The 16473-nt window shown below is 41.3% G+C and overlaps 1 protein-coding gene across 10 annotated transcripts in view; it reads right to left on the bottom strand.

The window, feature by feature from the left end:
* The window catches only part of robo2 (roundabout, axon guidance receptor, homolog 2 (Drosophila)), a 363309-nt gene that overhangs the window by 289560 nt on the left and 57276 nt on the right, over nucleotides 1–16473 (bottom strand). For 2 of the 10 annotated variants that reach the window (XM_057350406.1, XM_057350404.1), the window contains exon 1: nucleotides 3338–4125. The exons of 2 other annotated variants lie outside the window; for them this stretch is intronic. In XM_057350406.1, the coding sequence (XP_057206389.1) occupies nucleotides 3338–3464 (127 nt within the window). In that variant the 5' untranslated portion in view covers nucleotides 3465–4125. Of the gene's footprint in view, nucleotides 1–3337; nucleotides 4150–16473 lie in introns of those variants that run through there. 6 more of the 10 variants (XM_057350399.1, XM_057350398.1, XM_057350400.1 and 3 more) reach the window with 6 other exon arrangements.

Here is a 16473-nt window from a genome sequence, read left to right on the forward strand (position 1 = left end):
CTTGTTCTGTTTGGAGTCTTAATGACCTCAATGCCATTTAATAGCTTTAAAGGGATAGTTCACCTAAAAAGTTCTACAATTATTTACTCGCCAGTAAATTGTTTTTAAAGGCTATAAGTTTACATAAGAAGTCATGAAGTATCAACCAATGTTTTGTAAATTGTTTTAAAGGGATAGTTCACCCAAAAATTAAAATTCTGTCACTCACCCTCTTGTCATTTCAAACCTGTATGACTTTCTTTTACAGAACACAAAAGAATACATTTAGAAGAATGCTGGTAACCGAACAATGGCAGTACCCATTGACTTGCATTGGTTTTGTGTCGATACAATGCAAGTCAATGGGTACAGCCATTGTTTGGTTACCAACATTTTTTTAAAATATATTTTTTATGTTCTGCAGAAGTAAGAAAGTCATAAAGGTTTGAAATGACAAGAGGGTGTGACAGAACTTTCATTTTTGGGTGAACTATCCCTTTAAAACAATTTACAAAACATTGGTTGATACTTCATGACTTCTTATGTAAACTTATAGCCTAATAAACTAAATTTATTCTTCAATGTGTCTTCCATTAAGTATACAGTACCAGTCAAAGGTTTGGTTTGACTGAAATGGACCATTAGAAAACAAAACAAAAATTTAATGTATAAAATTTTATGTATAAATTTTATGTTTAAAAATGGATGACTAGGACCAAATAATGAAGAAAAAGCAGCCAATAAGAGCCGTGAATAGATTGGGAACTCCTTCAATACTCTTTAAAGAGCTCCCCAGGTTGAGACCTCAAGAAGCTGAATGATAAACTACCAGGAGAACAATTTAGCAAATTCTAGTCAAAGGGTGACTACTTTGAAGATGCTAAAATATAACATAGTTTTGATTTATTTTAGATGTGTTTATTTGCTGCATAATTTCCACAGGTACAACTGTGCTACTCCATAGTTTTGATATAGTTAACTATTATTCTAAAAGGTAGAAAAAGTATAAAGAAAGGAGTAAGTGTTTGCAACCTTTTGACCTGTAGTGTACAATGAAATACATTTTTCACATTTGATTCTTGTATCTGTGTAAACAGTACAGAGATAGAGTACACTCCCATGGGTTAGATTTGTTCTACAGTGTGTGTGGCTCGAGTCAAATAGACCTCACACAGAAACATCATTACTAGAATAGACAGCAGTCATGCTGAAAATCTCCTTACACTATACATTGTGATGAAACACAGAGAATGAGCTTTTCTAATATCTGCCTACTGAGACTGGATGAGGTCAAAGAAACTAATATTTACATGCATGCGTCTGGCAGATGCTTTTATCCAGTGCATTTAATCTATACATTTAATCGATACGTGTGTTCTCTGGGATTGACATTTACTCTGCTAACGCAACGCTCTACCAAGTGAGCTACAGAAACACCTTTAATGAAGTTAATTTTGAAATGACCATTATTCTTACCCATAATGCACTGGGTCTCAACAGAAAATACGGTTTAAGATGAATGCAAAAATGCAGCTAATTCTACATTTGCATAGCCAGCAGCATGTTGAGAAGCTAAAACACAGATGTACACAAAGCACAAGTTAAACCAACCCAACAAAGCACTTGAGCTAAGAATTACGCTCATTTAAAAGCCAACGTAAACATTCAAGAAACAGTCGCCGCTGTTACCGGGCAAACACTCACGCACACACAACAAACCAGCACCGCAGATTGTTCTAAACGCTTGTAATGACAGTGCAGCGACAAATGTCTCCATGCTACGCTGATCTTATCATATCCACAGGTAAAATTACACCTTTTCAAGAGTGTCATGCAGCGGTAATCGGGCGTGCCATGTCATCTTTACAGAGAGGCGAAACCACACAGCTGTTCTAAATGCGCCCTAATTACACCACAGGCGGCGAGTGCCCTCTCTCTCACCGGAGGCCAAAGATTACAGGGATATCATATTTATTTACTTCCCACCTATATGCAGATTATCATATTTAAAAAGTGTAGGGCTGTGTGATTTTCAATGTTAGACATCATCATAAATGGGATAAAACAGTGGGAGGGGTTCGACTTACATACCGCAACTATGCTTTGCACTCAATACAAACTGTTCAAGGACAACATCATTGATCTCAACAAAAAAACAGGCTAAAATAAAAAAAGACAGTGAGTGGAACTAGTGCAAATACATTTATTTAACTCTTAATAAATGTAAAAACCTTGGAAAGTCTGATGAAATATTAGGTGAAAAAAATGTTGTAGTAAAAGTAAAAGCTGTAGTTCCAAAGCTTGCCCTTCGAATCAGCTCTCTGATTTCTTGACACTCGACAAGACGTGAATCATCTTTGAAGTCCATCTGACACCTGTTGTTGACTGACAAACGTGATGCCAAAAGAATACACCCACCATCTGCACAAACCTATCCAAGAAAAACAGTGGGAACGCACGCGTAAGAACTGATCAGATTCAACAAGGGGTGAGAAACAGCCGCAACAGAGCAGTAACGGGGGAAAACGTGTTTGCCAAAGGCTTGCAGGAACCTCTTTGAAAAACTATGTATCGGTTGCAGCACCCATGGGCTTCGGATGAGCATCAATGAGCCGTCGCCAGGAGCGGCCGTTAAGATTACCGCTCTCTCTTTAATCCCACAAAGGGGATTAGATGCCTGTGAAGGGGGGAGAGAGCGGTTCTCTCGTGAAACAGGGGTCTGCTTTGAATTATTAACACTTCTTCCTGCCTGGTAAAACAAGACTTTATCCCACAATCACAGAAGTGAGACAGGCGAGAGGGGTTCTGGTCTAGCACATCCACACCAAATCACAATTGTGCCCTCACGCAACACACGGGTGAAGACGTTCGCATATTCTCGTGGGTTTCTCATTCCTTCGCTCTCTACCTCCCTGTGTCTTTTAGAGAGCCCAGTAACCTCCTACGGCAGAGCGCAGAGGAAGTGCAATTCTATAAGCGTGGTGGGAAAGCTTTTAGCTGAGTTGCGTCTGCACACGCAGCGGAGACACACGGCGCACAAGGGACAAAAACAGACTTGATCGTGATGCACGGAGGCAATGTCATCCATCAACTTTCAGAGCCTTCAAAACACCCTGCTAGATCCTGTAGGAGTGAAAACTAGATTTTGAAGCTAATAAATCACAACGAAATTAACTCATGACATAACAAGGTCAAATCCGATGACAAATTTAACCCAAGCGTTTATCCCAGGAAAAGCGTCATCTGTAAGTGTCCTTTAAGTCTGACACACACAGTTCAGCAAACACAAACATCCAACCACCCAGACAGCGTCAAAACATTGCACACTTCCTCAAAAAGTCACATATTCTAAACTTACCCCCCTTATTCCATCTGCTCTTATTCCTGCCCTGGAGGGATGGATGGGGAGTGTCCAAAAAGACCAGCAGAAACAGAGCGAGTCTCACGGGAGAAAGGAGGAGTCCAGAGCTGGTCCTGAGGAACATCTCCAAGGGTCTGGGGAGGGGTTGAAGGTGAAGGTCCTTCACCTGCCCGTGTGGCTGCTCGGCAGAGCACGGGGGGTGCGAGGAACCTGACGCGTACGGCAGGTCATCGGTCACAATCCAGGCGTGCGTGCGCTTCTGCCGTGAGCCTGCCCGTCTGCTTACGCATGTGTGTGAGATCTACTCCTTAGTCAAGCTCCATCACGGGGTGATGCGAACGAGAGCCTTCATCATCCGAGAGAGAGAGAGCGAGCGAGAGGCACAGCGCAGCTCAGTCTACCCTGCACAGAGACACCCGCGAAACATGCGCACGGTCGCACACACACACAGTCCTGTTTTTCCCTGCAGTAGCCGAGTCCCAGTACACAGTGAGAATATTCCTCTCCTCTTCAGTTCTGTAGTTTCGCCGCCACGGCGTGTTCGTCTGTGTGGAGGAGTTTCCAGAGATGGTGAGGAGGTGGGAAGGAAATAACAGCGTAACATGCACTGTGGGTCACAAGGGACGCGCCGGGAGAGGAGAGAAGCGGAGAGCGATGCGATGTGGTGACAGCGCTAATCCTGGAGCTCTGATCACAACAGACGTAGAGCCAACGGAGGCTGAGCAGCTCTTTAAACACTAATAACACTCTCAGCTTCAACTATCAGAGAGAGAGAGAAAGAGAGAGAGAGAACTCCGAGAGGATGAGAGAAAGACGAGATAAGAGGAGGAGGAAACAGCGATGTTGGACACTGCCGTAGTCAGCAGGTTTGCTTCTCGGCTTGGGGAAAGTTAGGAGCTTTAAAGACCCTCAGGAGGTGCTCATGCAAATGAAGACCGCCTGAAACTCTCAAACGGAGACAAACCGACAGGCAAAGCGCTTACGTTAAAGAGCGTTACATTTGCCAAACTGCTGTCAGAGGACGAACGCTCGCTGGGCTCGGGGAGGGTAGAGATATGCACGAGATTTATCATCATTTGGATTCATACAGAGCGCGTAAATAACATCCGCGGCGACAGCAGCGCCATTAGTGACGGCTTGGCTGACAGTTACAGCAAACAATGACATATGAAAACATTTCCTGTTATCTACATGAATAAGTTATGATTTAAGATGAGCTTCCGCCTTTAATCTCCACAGTGCACCTAAAAATCATTTGATTGGCTGTGCTGGCTGTCAATCAAAATGTGACTGACTTGTGAGCTCTTAGAAAGTATATTAAAGTGGCTTCGACTTATGAAGAACATGACAGTCTTCCATCAAAGGCTTTCATACCTTCCAAATCTTATGTAGTGTAGTGTGCCAGGTAGTTTCTTACAGTCAAAGACTCACAAGACTGTCTTTTCTAAATCGGTATAACAAACTTATTTACTCAGTTAGCCACAATACCCATAACATCACATAGTTAAAAATAAATACATAAAAATATAGCCATACTGCAATAATACATCATATCGTAATATATTGTAACATATTGTGCAAGTATATTGTGTTATACTGTGATGCACCACTAATATGTTTACATGTATGCGGTTGGCCATTATACTCTTTTATCAAATAAATGAAAGTTACAAAATATATCTATTTGTTTTGTTAGAAATGCTAAAAGAACTAAGTCTGGTAAGACTATAAAAATGACAAACTAAAAATTCATCAAATGTTAGTTCTCAAATGCGCGACTGCAACCGTCTGCATTCATGCACGGATATACAAACACAATCAAACCTCAAATAACACAACAACGCACATCATCTCTCTAGCAAACGCAAAAGAAACACAGCAGTGTAATTACAGCCTCGCTTACTGGAAAACAGCATCTGTTCCTAATGCAAAGACGCAGGAAAACTGAAATGAAGACAGATCAATCTAAACCTCGGAGAGACACAAAAACCACCTTAATCAAGATAAACCGGGATGCAGAAAAACTCCAGAAACTGAACACGCTCGTGGCAACAGTCAAACTTTACAGAGCCAAACCGCTCCAAGTTAAGCTGCCCCCACAGTACACCTGAGCCCACGACGGCACTCGGGGTTTGAGCAAAAACTGGTCCTTCATGCCAGTTGTGACCTCTGTGTGTGAACATCTTTACCTCAGATCTGCCAAGGTCCACTGAACCATTTATCTATGAATGAATTCAAAACCCTAGAACATGGTGGTGTGCGCTTTTGTGCCATTTCTGTAAGGCTGAAGGCCACAGAACAGCCGTACCGATTTTTCAATACGATTTCTCAGAAAGCAAAGCACCGGTACACCAACACAAGCCATAGCAACACGCTTAACGTTACGTAAGATCGCATAAGGATGATTTGTTCATAGTCATTTTTTTTTACCTCAGTACTGCCATAAGCGCTCTGAATGATTCTGATGTCATTTCTCATAAATGTAATCTCAAACCATTGTCTTCGCAAAGAGTGTGACACGGATGCCGGCAAAGCTAATGCTATGAAAGCCGAGGCCCTGCGATGTGAAAACAAAGTCAATGCCACAGCCAATGAAAAGAGTCAAAGACTCTCCCAGCACGCTCTGTAATTTAAAGAACGGCGATTGTCTGATAAATGAAGGCTCATTTGCATAAGCTGCTAATTATTGCCTCAGCCAAGCCCGAGATGGAAAATGAAGATCCCGGGTTGGAAAAAACAGAGACATTAACAATACAAACTCTCATATTTCCTTGGTGCTAGATTGTTTTTAAGAGCTCCTATGATGCAGATAAAATCTGGTGTAACATTAACTCGGTGCACATTTTAGAAGGCTGGACGACATCTAGCGCTCAAGCTGTCTACGTCAATCTTCCCCGGTAGCCAGTTTTCCTAAACTGTTTGTAGATGGGCCTGTTACTCTAATACATTCTACCTCTTTATTTCAACATTCGAGAACAAAGGAGAAGGATATGAGCCAAGTGTTGGGTGATAGATACAGGAGACACAAGAGACGTGGGAGGTTGGGCCTGGACTTGGTGTTGAAACATGGGTAGTGGGGCTCTTGGATCCATGTTGGGGTAAATCTGACAGCTTATCAACCCCAGACAAGAACCCCCTGGATAGACACGGTCCAAACGGGAGCGGAGTGCAACGCCGTGATAAGGAAAGGAAGTTGGGTAAGGCTAAAGACTGTAAGAAAGGAGAGGGAGGGAAAGATGTAAAGAGAAAACAAACCTTAAGGGGACGCTGCCAACAGTGCCAGCATTGCCAGGAATGCCTCTCTCCAGCTCTGTACGGCTAAACCTCTTAAAAAATTTACACATAGCCATTCGGCAGCAACGTCGGCCAATGTAAGCCTTCAAAGGTGTGTGTGTAGCTGTAGAGTTTGAAATAATGAAATGCTGAAAGACAGAAGAAAAAACACATAGGGCCTAAAAGAAAAGGAAAGTCTCTCTTCCCAGTCGCAGCAAAGCCCGGCACAACATGAAACATGTTTTGGGCACAGGAAGTGACATAGCACACAGTCGCTATAAATTCTCTGCTGCAATCTGGCTCTTTTGTAGCTAGTTTCCGAGTTTGGGCAATTGCAAAGATAATGCCTCTCCGTCTTGATAATTCAGACACATAGCTGCACCCACTTCTCATATGACTAGAGCAGTTTGCAAATCTGTACCGGACACCATTCGGTTCTGTTTATACACACACAAATGTTATTCAGCCCTGAAATAGCGATAATAATAATTCTCCAGCATTCCCACCATCTGGCTAACGATTAACTTTCCAATTACAGTTCTCCGCAATCAGAGCAATGTAACTTCCAACACAGGAAATAACTGCTGCGACAACGGCTATTATTAGCCTCAAGTAGCCCCGGCTTATGAATATTAATTCTACAAATGGACCTATTTTCATGCATTGCTATAAACTGGCAAGCGCAAGTGCATGGATTTTCAAAGCAAAAGAGGGTTTATTGAAACATAAAGGAAATGCATTTCAGCACAAATTTGACAAGTTTAGCTAAACAATACGCCTGGGCAACGGGAAATTTAAACTAGAACTTGTTCAGCTGAGAGGCTTAGTGGAACAATGCTGCTTGGGCTTTACTGGTTAATTCAATCTTAATGGGTTTTGCTAATCAATATTTACGTTTATTTATCATCATAATAAGTGAACTTTAGTCCACGTTGCATTTTAATATGAATGCGTAACGGATACAGATTTTGGTCCAGGAGGATTTAATCATATAATCTGTATCTGTTACGCATTCATATTAAAATGCAGGATCTGACTGAATCAATTATTACACTGTACATACCCTGTCTCAACTGACCAAGGGTCAACTTGCTTTGTTTTTGTTTTCGTCTTTTAAATGCTATTCCAATATTGTAAATGCCTATAACAGTCATACCAACACGAGAGAGACAGAGAGAAAGAAGAAATAGTTTCATACCACCTGACGCCCTAATGCCATAAACACACAATTCTGTGTCAACAGAGCTTTCTGTGACGCTTGGTATCATCACCAAAACAATATACTATCCTCAAGGTGTGCCATCTTATGGCAGAAAAAGCCTTTGAGTACCTAGAAGAGGATTTTACTAAGACAACTACCATAGCCAGCCCACATGAATAAGGCATCGAATCTACAATAAAATATCTTTCAGGGTGGTCTGTATGGAAGAGATGGAAGTGAAGCATAAATACTGCATATCCACACAGTACATATAAGGGAGACTGGGGCTAGTTGTCACAAGAGCTGTTATCAAGATTAGATCGGCAGATAGTCAAAGGTTGCGCTAGACTTTTTTATGATGGACAGGCTCGTAAAAAATCTGTCATAATCTATTATTACCCGTCGTGGTAATTAGCATGTTCGTGACGTCATCACGCTGCACTTGCATTTACTCAAGGAACTTGCTGTATTTTAATACAATTCCCAATAAAGCCGTTGTTGTTTATATTAATTTATATATTTAATGTTTCTGTTGTCAGACATAAAATAATAATTACAGACAAATGTTTATGTTCATATGTCCAGTCAGTAACAATTTGAAGGAATACTGTAGCGCTCCAGATAAATAGAAAAGTAGATTCCTTGTTCTGCAGGTGCATAAAGCCAGTAGAATACTTGAAGATAGATAGGAGGATGGCTGGATGCACACTGATCAACTCCAGACTCAAAAAAGTCTATAAGGACATGTTGTTTGTATTATTCATATTTTTTTATTTTGTAAATTGCATTGTGCAAAAAGTGCAAGTGAATAAAATCAAACACACGAGCAAACGTTTCAGCACATGGCTATCTTCAGTGCTGTATCAGTCAGTAACAATGACAGGTGCTTGTAAATAGGGATGCACCGATATGTAAATGTTGGCGATAACGACAACCGATAGTTCTTTAACATTGGAAGCCGATAACCGGTATATTGGCCAATATACAGTATCTAAATATTAATATAAAATTCCCTAAGACTGAAACAAAAGGCAAAATGTGGACAACTGCTTTTATTTGAAAACATTGACTGCAGAAAACAAGGTGAAATTATGTACCAAGCCTACTTTACACTAGTTAACGATTCATTAACCTTCAAACTTTTCTGGTATTTTTTTTATTTAAAGCCACAATATGGAATATTTGGCCCGCTAGATGGCGCACTTTCAAAACAACAACAAAAGGCGAAAATAAATGACGTTATGTAGTGTGGGACATGTCGTTTTCACCATCCAGAGGCGTATGGAGATCGCCCATCATGTTCACGGACGAGGTAATGAATGAATTTTATTTTATATCATTGTAGTGACTTAGCTTGCAAGAAACGTGGAATGTAATGCTACGTTAGCCCGCGACTGATATTGGACTTTGTCCATTGATTTGGTAGCATAATGGTACACAGTTTTACCTGTTTCAAACAGTCATACAGTCGTCGTTTTTAAAAGTAAATTAGAACGAACCCACAGTATTTACAAGTAACGTTACTGGCTACATATTTTTGTGCGACATATACTATATTTCATAGGTTAACTGGATTCATAACTATTCAAATAATCTGTGCATGAGTATTTCGTGTACAATAAAAAAATTGCTTACCTGTCTATCAAAACACATGCGAGAGCAGAGTCTCTGTCGAGTCCAAGTTGGTCGCGAAGCTCTCTCCATTTAGAAAACGCCACGAAGATATTAATCCTTGTTTTATTTCTTCGTTTGTCCACAAGCCTGCTTGCCTCATTTGGCCTACGGTTACACTTTTTTGGGGTTTCCTTTACTCGCCAAAGAGTAATCGTGATCCATAATAACAGAACAACAGATGCTGCGTCCCAGATGCTGTATAACCACTTCCGCATTTGCGTGTTGTCATAGTTTCTACAACCGGAAACTAAGGGTAGTGCGGAGCAGCGGATATTAAGTCACTGATATGCGACAAATACAAGGGAGACAAGGGACGGGCCATTATTTTAAATAGGAATTTCTCTGGATTTGCACATTCTTGGGAACATTTGGGATAATGTAAGTACACAACTGCATGAAATATATCACACTGTGCAAGTGATTTTTGGATATTTCATAACAAAATTATTCCATATTGTGGCTTTAATAAACAAATTATAGATGTTCTTCCAGAGCAACCCAGAAAAATGTTCTTAATAGCCACATGTCTAACAGGTCTCAAGACAGAACGCATTCCGACAGCAGTCTGTTTCAAACAATATGCTATATGTTCCTATAATTTATACATTCATAAATACTGTATCTACATACTGTACCTACATCAACAATGTTTTGCTACTAGCAGTAAGTAAATGATCAGGACAGAAAGACAGTACTGTACTGGATTTTAACTGTGAGCAGCGTGCAGCTGAAGAAGTTTAACCAAAGGAAATTATTTATGATTTATCGGCTATAATATATCGCCGATACCGATAACATAAAAAATGTCCATTTATCATCCGATAGGATATGGTCGATAATTTATCTTGCATCCCTACTTGTAGGGTGTTTTGTAACGTTACTCACAAGTAAGCAGCGGTTTGGTCATGCATGTGCTCGTCTGCCGCTAACTGAACAGAGAAGACGCGGAGAGATAGTTTTCCACTGACCGAAAGCTAATGTTTATCCAAAAAGATGCTAGTCGCTTTTCTGAAGGAAAAAAACTGTAAACACCGCACCACTGCGCGCCTTTGTTTATGTGTGCATGCGACGCGGGGGTCTGTGACAGATGCATCTCCGCGAGTCTTTGCTGGTCGCGCGGACATTTTCCAAACGGACCAAGTATTGTAAGTATGCTAATTAATGGGAAACACGTGTCCCTTCGCGATCGTGTTCAGGGCAGGGGTAGTAGCCTACGATCACACTCTAATGACGGGAAATGACAAAACTGCGAGTTACAAATTGCCCTTATTGTAATCTGTCAAAATGAAGGACTGCCTTCAGATTTTACCGTCACTAGTAAAAAAATCCGTCAATTTCGAGAATTTTTGGTTAACGCGACTTCTGCAGGTAGTCACTTTTTTTTAATATTACACATCTAAACAATTTACAAACTTCTAGGCCACATTACCATTTACCAAGAATCAATGTGTTTAATGAACCTATAAATATTTGATAGAGGTCATTTACTATCTCAAACCTCCCCAAAATATGCAGACAAAATAAAAGATCAAAGGCAATCATATACAAGCAAGAATATGCAGCAGAAGTCCATCCTGTGTGAAATACTGCAGTTAATGTCATTTTCGGGTTATAACATTAATATATAATACCTACAAATTAACACAGAAGCAGCAAAACAAGAAGAGAGGTGATAACTGAACTCAGAATAGTCGATATATTAACAACACAATAACAAAATATGATTCACAAACGTTAATAAACTGCATCCACAATCATAAAAGACAATTTAAACAACGCATGCGCAGTATACGGTAACCAGAGAGAGACACGCGCATGCGCCCTCTCTATGCATTAACGTGTGGTAAATACAAAGCACTTTATAAACGTCTTTAAAATATACAATGGGCACGTAGGCTGTATAAGCAAATGTGAAATTAAAATTTTCACGAATGACTCAAGTTATGAATGTAGCCTATTTTCAATACTGTTTGAAACACAGCGTCCCGTTAGTTTGATATTAGTCAAATGTACTTTGTAAATATTTATTTGGTTAGGAATGCGTGGACTTAATGTACTCACTTATTCAATCAATCATGTGATTTGCATTTTGTCAATTCATTTAGGAATAACTGATGTCATTTAATTATATCACAACTCACTGTTGTTGAAGCGTGTTTTTGGTGTGTAGCTCCGGGAAAACAAACCTAAAAATAGTAATCCATTTTCAGAGACGTATTCATGTAAACACACCTGGGCTGCGTTCAGCCCCGACAAAACGTTGCAAAACGTTTTTTAAACGGAAACGGTGGTGTGGTTGAACACCTTGTTGTGATGACGCAAGAGTTGAACTATGGCAGCTGAGAATTCTTTGTGTTCTTTTTGAAGGATTTTCGGAGCCTGATGAAATCGGTATAAATACGTGTTTAATACTGCAAAATACATCTCTTCTAATATCTTCAATTGTTGCGTATACCGAGCTGCAGCGGACACATTTAAACGACTTTACTTGGACCTATTGTGCGAGCTGTCTCTTTAATAGCGCGTACATACAACATACATGTTGCTGCTGATTGGGCTGACATACTTGACACACCCACCAAACAAGAGAAAATAGGATTGTTCGACTAGATGTGGCGCCGAAGGTCTGACAGGCGGATGACATCAAAGTACCGCGAGAGCGATTCGAAAAACGATAAAAAGTTTGCTTTCGAATCGTTCTCGCGGTACTTTGATGTCATCCACCTGTCGGATCTTGCGGCGCCGCATCAAGTCGAACAAGCCTAATGTATCTCAAACCGTTTCCAGGAAACGTGTCGTTCAACCCGGAAACCGTAGCAAAACGTTGCGCACCGGTTTGAGCTTGAACATGCCGCCTCCCCTGACGTTTAGCGCTTTAAACATTCAAACTTCCTGCATGGGCTGCACCTGACCGATCACGTGACCATCCTATCCAATCAGAAGCCTCCATTATAGAAGAATAGAATACAATACAATACAATACAATACAATGAGCTTTATTGGCCAAGTATACGAGGAATTTGTTATAGTGACAGAAGCTCCACAGTGCAACAGAAAGACAGCAACAGGACAGAACACAGATGATAAAAAAAATAAAATAATATACAATAATATAGAAATAGGCAATGTACAAAACAGCAAAAACACAATATACAATATAGACAATTATGTATGTACAGGTCTGATATGTGCAAATTTGGTGAATAAATAATGTAAAATAGAGTTGTGTGTTCCGCGTTTAATGTCAAGTGTTCATAAGATGGATTGCCTGAGGGAAGAAACTGTTCCTGTGTCTGGTCGTTCTGGTGCTCAGTGCTCTGTAGCGTCGACCAGACGGTAACAGTTCAAAAAGGGAGTGTGCTGGGTGTGAGGGGTCCAGAGTGATTTTACCAGCCCTTTTGCTCATTCTGGATGAGTACAGTTCTTGGAGAGTGGGGATGGTTGTACCAATGATACGCTCAGCAGTCCGGACTACCCTCCGTAGTCTTCTGAGATCAGATTTGGTAGCTGAGCTGAACCAGACAGTTATAGAAGTGCAGAGGATGGATTCGATGATGGCAGAGTAGAACTGTTTCAGCAACTCCTGTGGCAGGTTGAACTTCCTCAGCTGGCGAAGGAAGTACAGCCTCTGCTGGGCCTTTTTAACAATGGAGTCAATGTGAGTGTCCCACTTCAGATCCTGAGAAATTGTGGTGCCCAGGAACTTTGGGGAGAACAGGGGGCTTTCTCCTGAAGTCCACGATCATCTCCACAGTTTTAAGCGTGTTAAGCTCCAGGTTGTTAAGACTGCACCAGACAGCCAGCTACTTGACCACCTGTATGTAAGCAGACTCGTCACCGTCCTGAATGAGGCCGATCAGTGTGGTGTCGTCTGCAAACTTCAGGAGCTTGACAGAGGGGTCTTTAGATGTGCAATCATACGTGTAAAGGGAGAAGAGCAGTGGGGAGAGAACACAGCCCTGAGGAGCACCAGTGCTGATGGTGCAGGTGTTGGATTTGAATTTACCAAGCTTTACTAACTGCTGCCTGTCTGTCAAGAAGCTGTTGATCCACTGACAGACAGAGGTGGGGACGGAGAGCTGTGCCAGTTTATTCTGAAGGGTGTCCGTGATGATGGTGTTAAAAGCGGAGCTGAAGTCCACAAACAGGATCCTCGCATAGGTCCCTGGTCTGTCCAGATGCTTACATGGCGAGGGTAACGGGGGCATGTTCAAGCTCAAAACCGGCTCTCACTAAATCCTTGGTGTTTCGAGTCTGACGTCATCACGCAACAGTGCGCAACAGTGTTTTTTAGGCGATTTTAACAATCAAAGGTAGTTTAGAGTAAGGTTAGGGTTAGGGTGTGGGTTAGGGTAAAGGTTTCGTAAGACTTGAAACACCAAGGATTTAGTCAAAACCAACAAGCCACGCCCATGGATCTGACTCAAAACACCAAGGATTTAGTGCTACGGTTTCCCCGGGTTGAACGACACGTTTCCTGGAAACGGTTTGCAACGGTGTGCAACAAGGAGCTGTGTCCCAATTCAGGGGCTGCAACCTTTAAGGTCGCGGACTTAAAAACGAGGACTTGTTTTTCAAAGCACGCAGCCTCAAAAGTCCAAGAACCGAACTGAAATGAGACGGGCTAGCCTCGCGGAGGATTTCCTAATTGCGTCACCTGCTGCTCATGTTGCGTGGCGATAGCAGCAGGACACAGCAGTGACGTTTCTGACTTTTTTAAACAAATACGGAGCCAGAAAAATTATATTTTATTTTAGAGAATATGACATGTTTATGTAGATTAAAACAGCCCAACAGTATATTAAATTAACCAACCTTAGAAATTTAAAACACAATAATGCAGCAATAATATTAATGAACAACATCATATATAATATTAAAACACTGAAATGGACCGTTTTTGTGAATTACATACTTTTATTTAACTAAAGTTTTGAATAATTATTTAAAAAATATCAAGCCGTTACAGGCGCGCAATGAATCTCGGGATACCCAAGGCTGTGAAGGATACATTCGTTCTATCCTTAAAAACCCGCAGAAATAAGGTCGCATTTTGGGGCTGCATTTGAAGCAACCTTTGAATCGGGACAGCCTTACCAGCCTTCAGTCGCTCTGCTGTGACGCAATCTGTCTTAAAATGCAGCCTTCAAAGCACGCAGCCCCCGAATTGGGACACAGCTAGGGTTTGAGATACGTTTTCTCTTGTTTGGTGGGCGTGTCAAGAATGTTGGCCCAATCAGCAGCAACATGTATATAACCCACGCGGTATTAAAGAGACAGCTCGCACAATGGGTCCAAGTAAAGTCATTTAAATGTGTCCGTGCAGCTCGGAATACGCAACAATTGAAGATATTAGAAGAGATGTATTTTGCAGTATTAAACACGTATTTATACCGATTTCATCAGGCTCTGAAAATTCTTCAAAAACAACACAAAGTACGGCCTTCTCAGCTGCCATAGTTCAACTCTTGCGTCATCACAACAGGGTGTTCAACCGCACCACCGTTTCCGTTTAGAAAGGTTTTGCAACGTTTTGTCGGGGCTGAACGCAGCCCGGGTACATTTTTGAAACAAGCGTGTCAAAAATGTATGATTATCATAAAATCTGATTTTACTTTGAAGGAATCTTCATCCAAGTAAATTAATAGATTTATTTCCCTATTTATGTAGAATACCTATGTGTTTTAACTGGGAATGTGTAATTATTGGTTAAATAATATTATGTATTTGCATGCATTATTTAGGTTTGTTTAAGAGATTGCACAAGCAACGGACAATAGACAAATCATTTTAAAGCAATTTCACCACCAGAATGTCTTGGATCTAAAATGGATGACTGTTCATTTCATTTCCTACTCCCAGCATTAAACACATTTCTTATACTTCTAGGAAATCATACTTTCCATGGAAACCTTGAGTTTGAAAAAATGTAAAGATCTGTACATAACACACTTTGATAATTCACCTAAATGGTAGATTTATTTGCTCAACATTTAAAAAATTAAAACACTGTCAATATTTTGAAATTTGATAACACGGCTCTGGATTTTTTTATCCATCTGCCACCTAATCCACCTATCGCATTAAACCTCACGTTCCTCGATCATTTTCCAAACATCTCCCTTATCAAAGATTCCCAAAGCTCTAAGGATTTAGCATAACACTCCCTTCCGGCTCTGCATGTGCCCATATGTGTGATTATGAACAAGAAATCAAGTGATTCAATTAAATGCCGCAGTACTTGTTAAAGCCACAGTTACACCGAAGCGATAAATCGCTTTGCCGTTTGGCAGCACAGAAGAGCCGGGCGCTAGGAATGGCAGGCCGGCCATCGGCGGCGTTAGAGAGGCAATAAGAATCAGAATGAGTTAGTGATAGCTGTCGTAAAAAATGGCAGGACCGTCTATTTACAACCGACAGTAAAACTGCCGCTGGTGCAATTTATGGGCACACTTGGCCTGCGACGCCCAGTCCCTTTTTGCCAAGGGCACACCAATACCCTCCACACCACATTAGAATACTGCAGATGGATGGTACGTCCGACTGCGAATTGGCGGCTCGGAAGATGAGCATGGAAAAATTTGTCAGAAAGGCAGGCGGTACTGGCTTCTTTTGCGGCACGTGTGTTTGTGCACGTGTAGGTATGTGTATTGCCCATCCTGTCCACCTTCACACCCTTCAAACACTTTCCTGTCAGGATGGCACCACACACAGCGAAGAGTTATTAACACCTTGATCGCACCTTCAGATAATGGCAGCAAATATGCTTTGAGTTATAAAGTACGTATTTCAAGCTCCCGGGCCCTCGTGACTCTTCGCTCTCTTTGAGTTATGTTACTGATTTAAGAGCTGGACTCCTGAGTTAAAGCCAACATGAATCTGGAGTGGCCGGAAGACAGAGAGACTCGTGCCAAACTTTGACACACCTACAGTTTTCATACTTATGACCAACTTCTAACTGAAACTGGCATGCTGAAGCACAACG

This window comes from Triplophysa rosa, linkage group LG14 (genome assembly GCF_024868665.1).
Source record: "Triplophysa rosa linkage group LG14, Trosa_1v2, whole genome shotgun sequence".
NCBI classification, from domain to species: Eukaryota; Metazoa; Chordata; class Actinopteri; order Cypriniformes; family Nemacheilidae; genus Triplophysa; species Triplophysa rosa.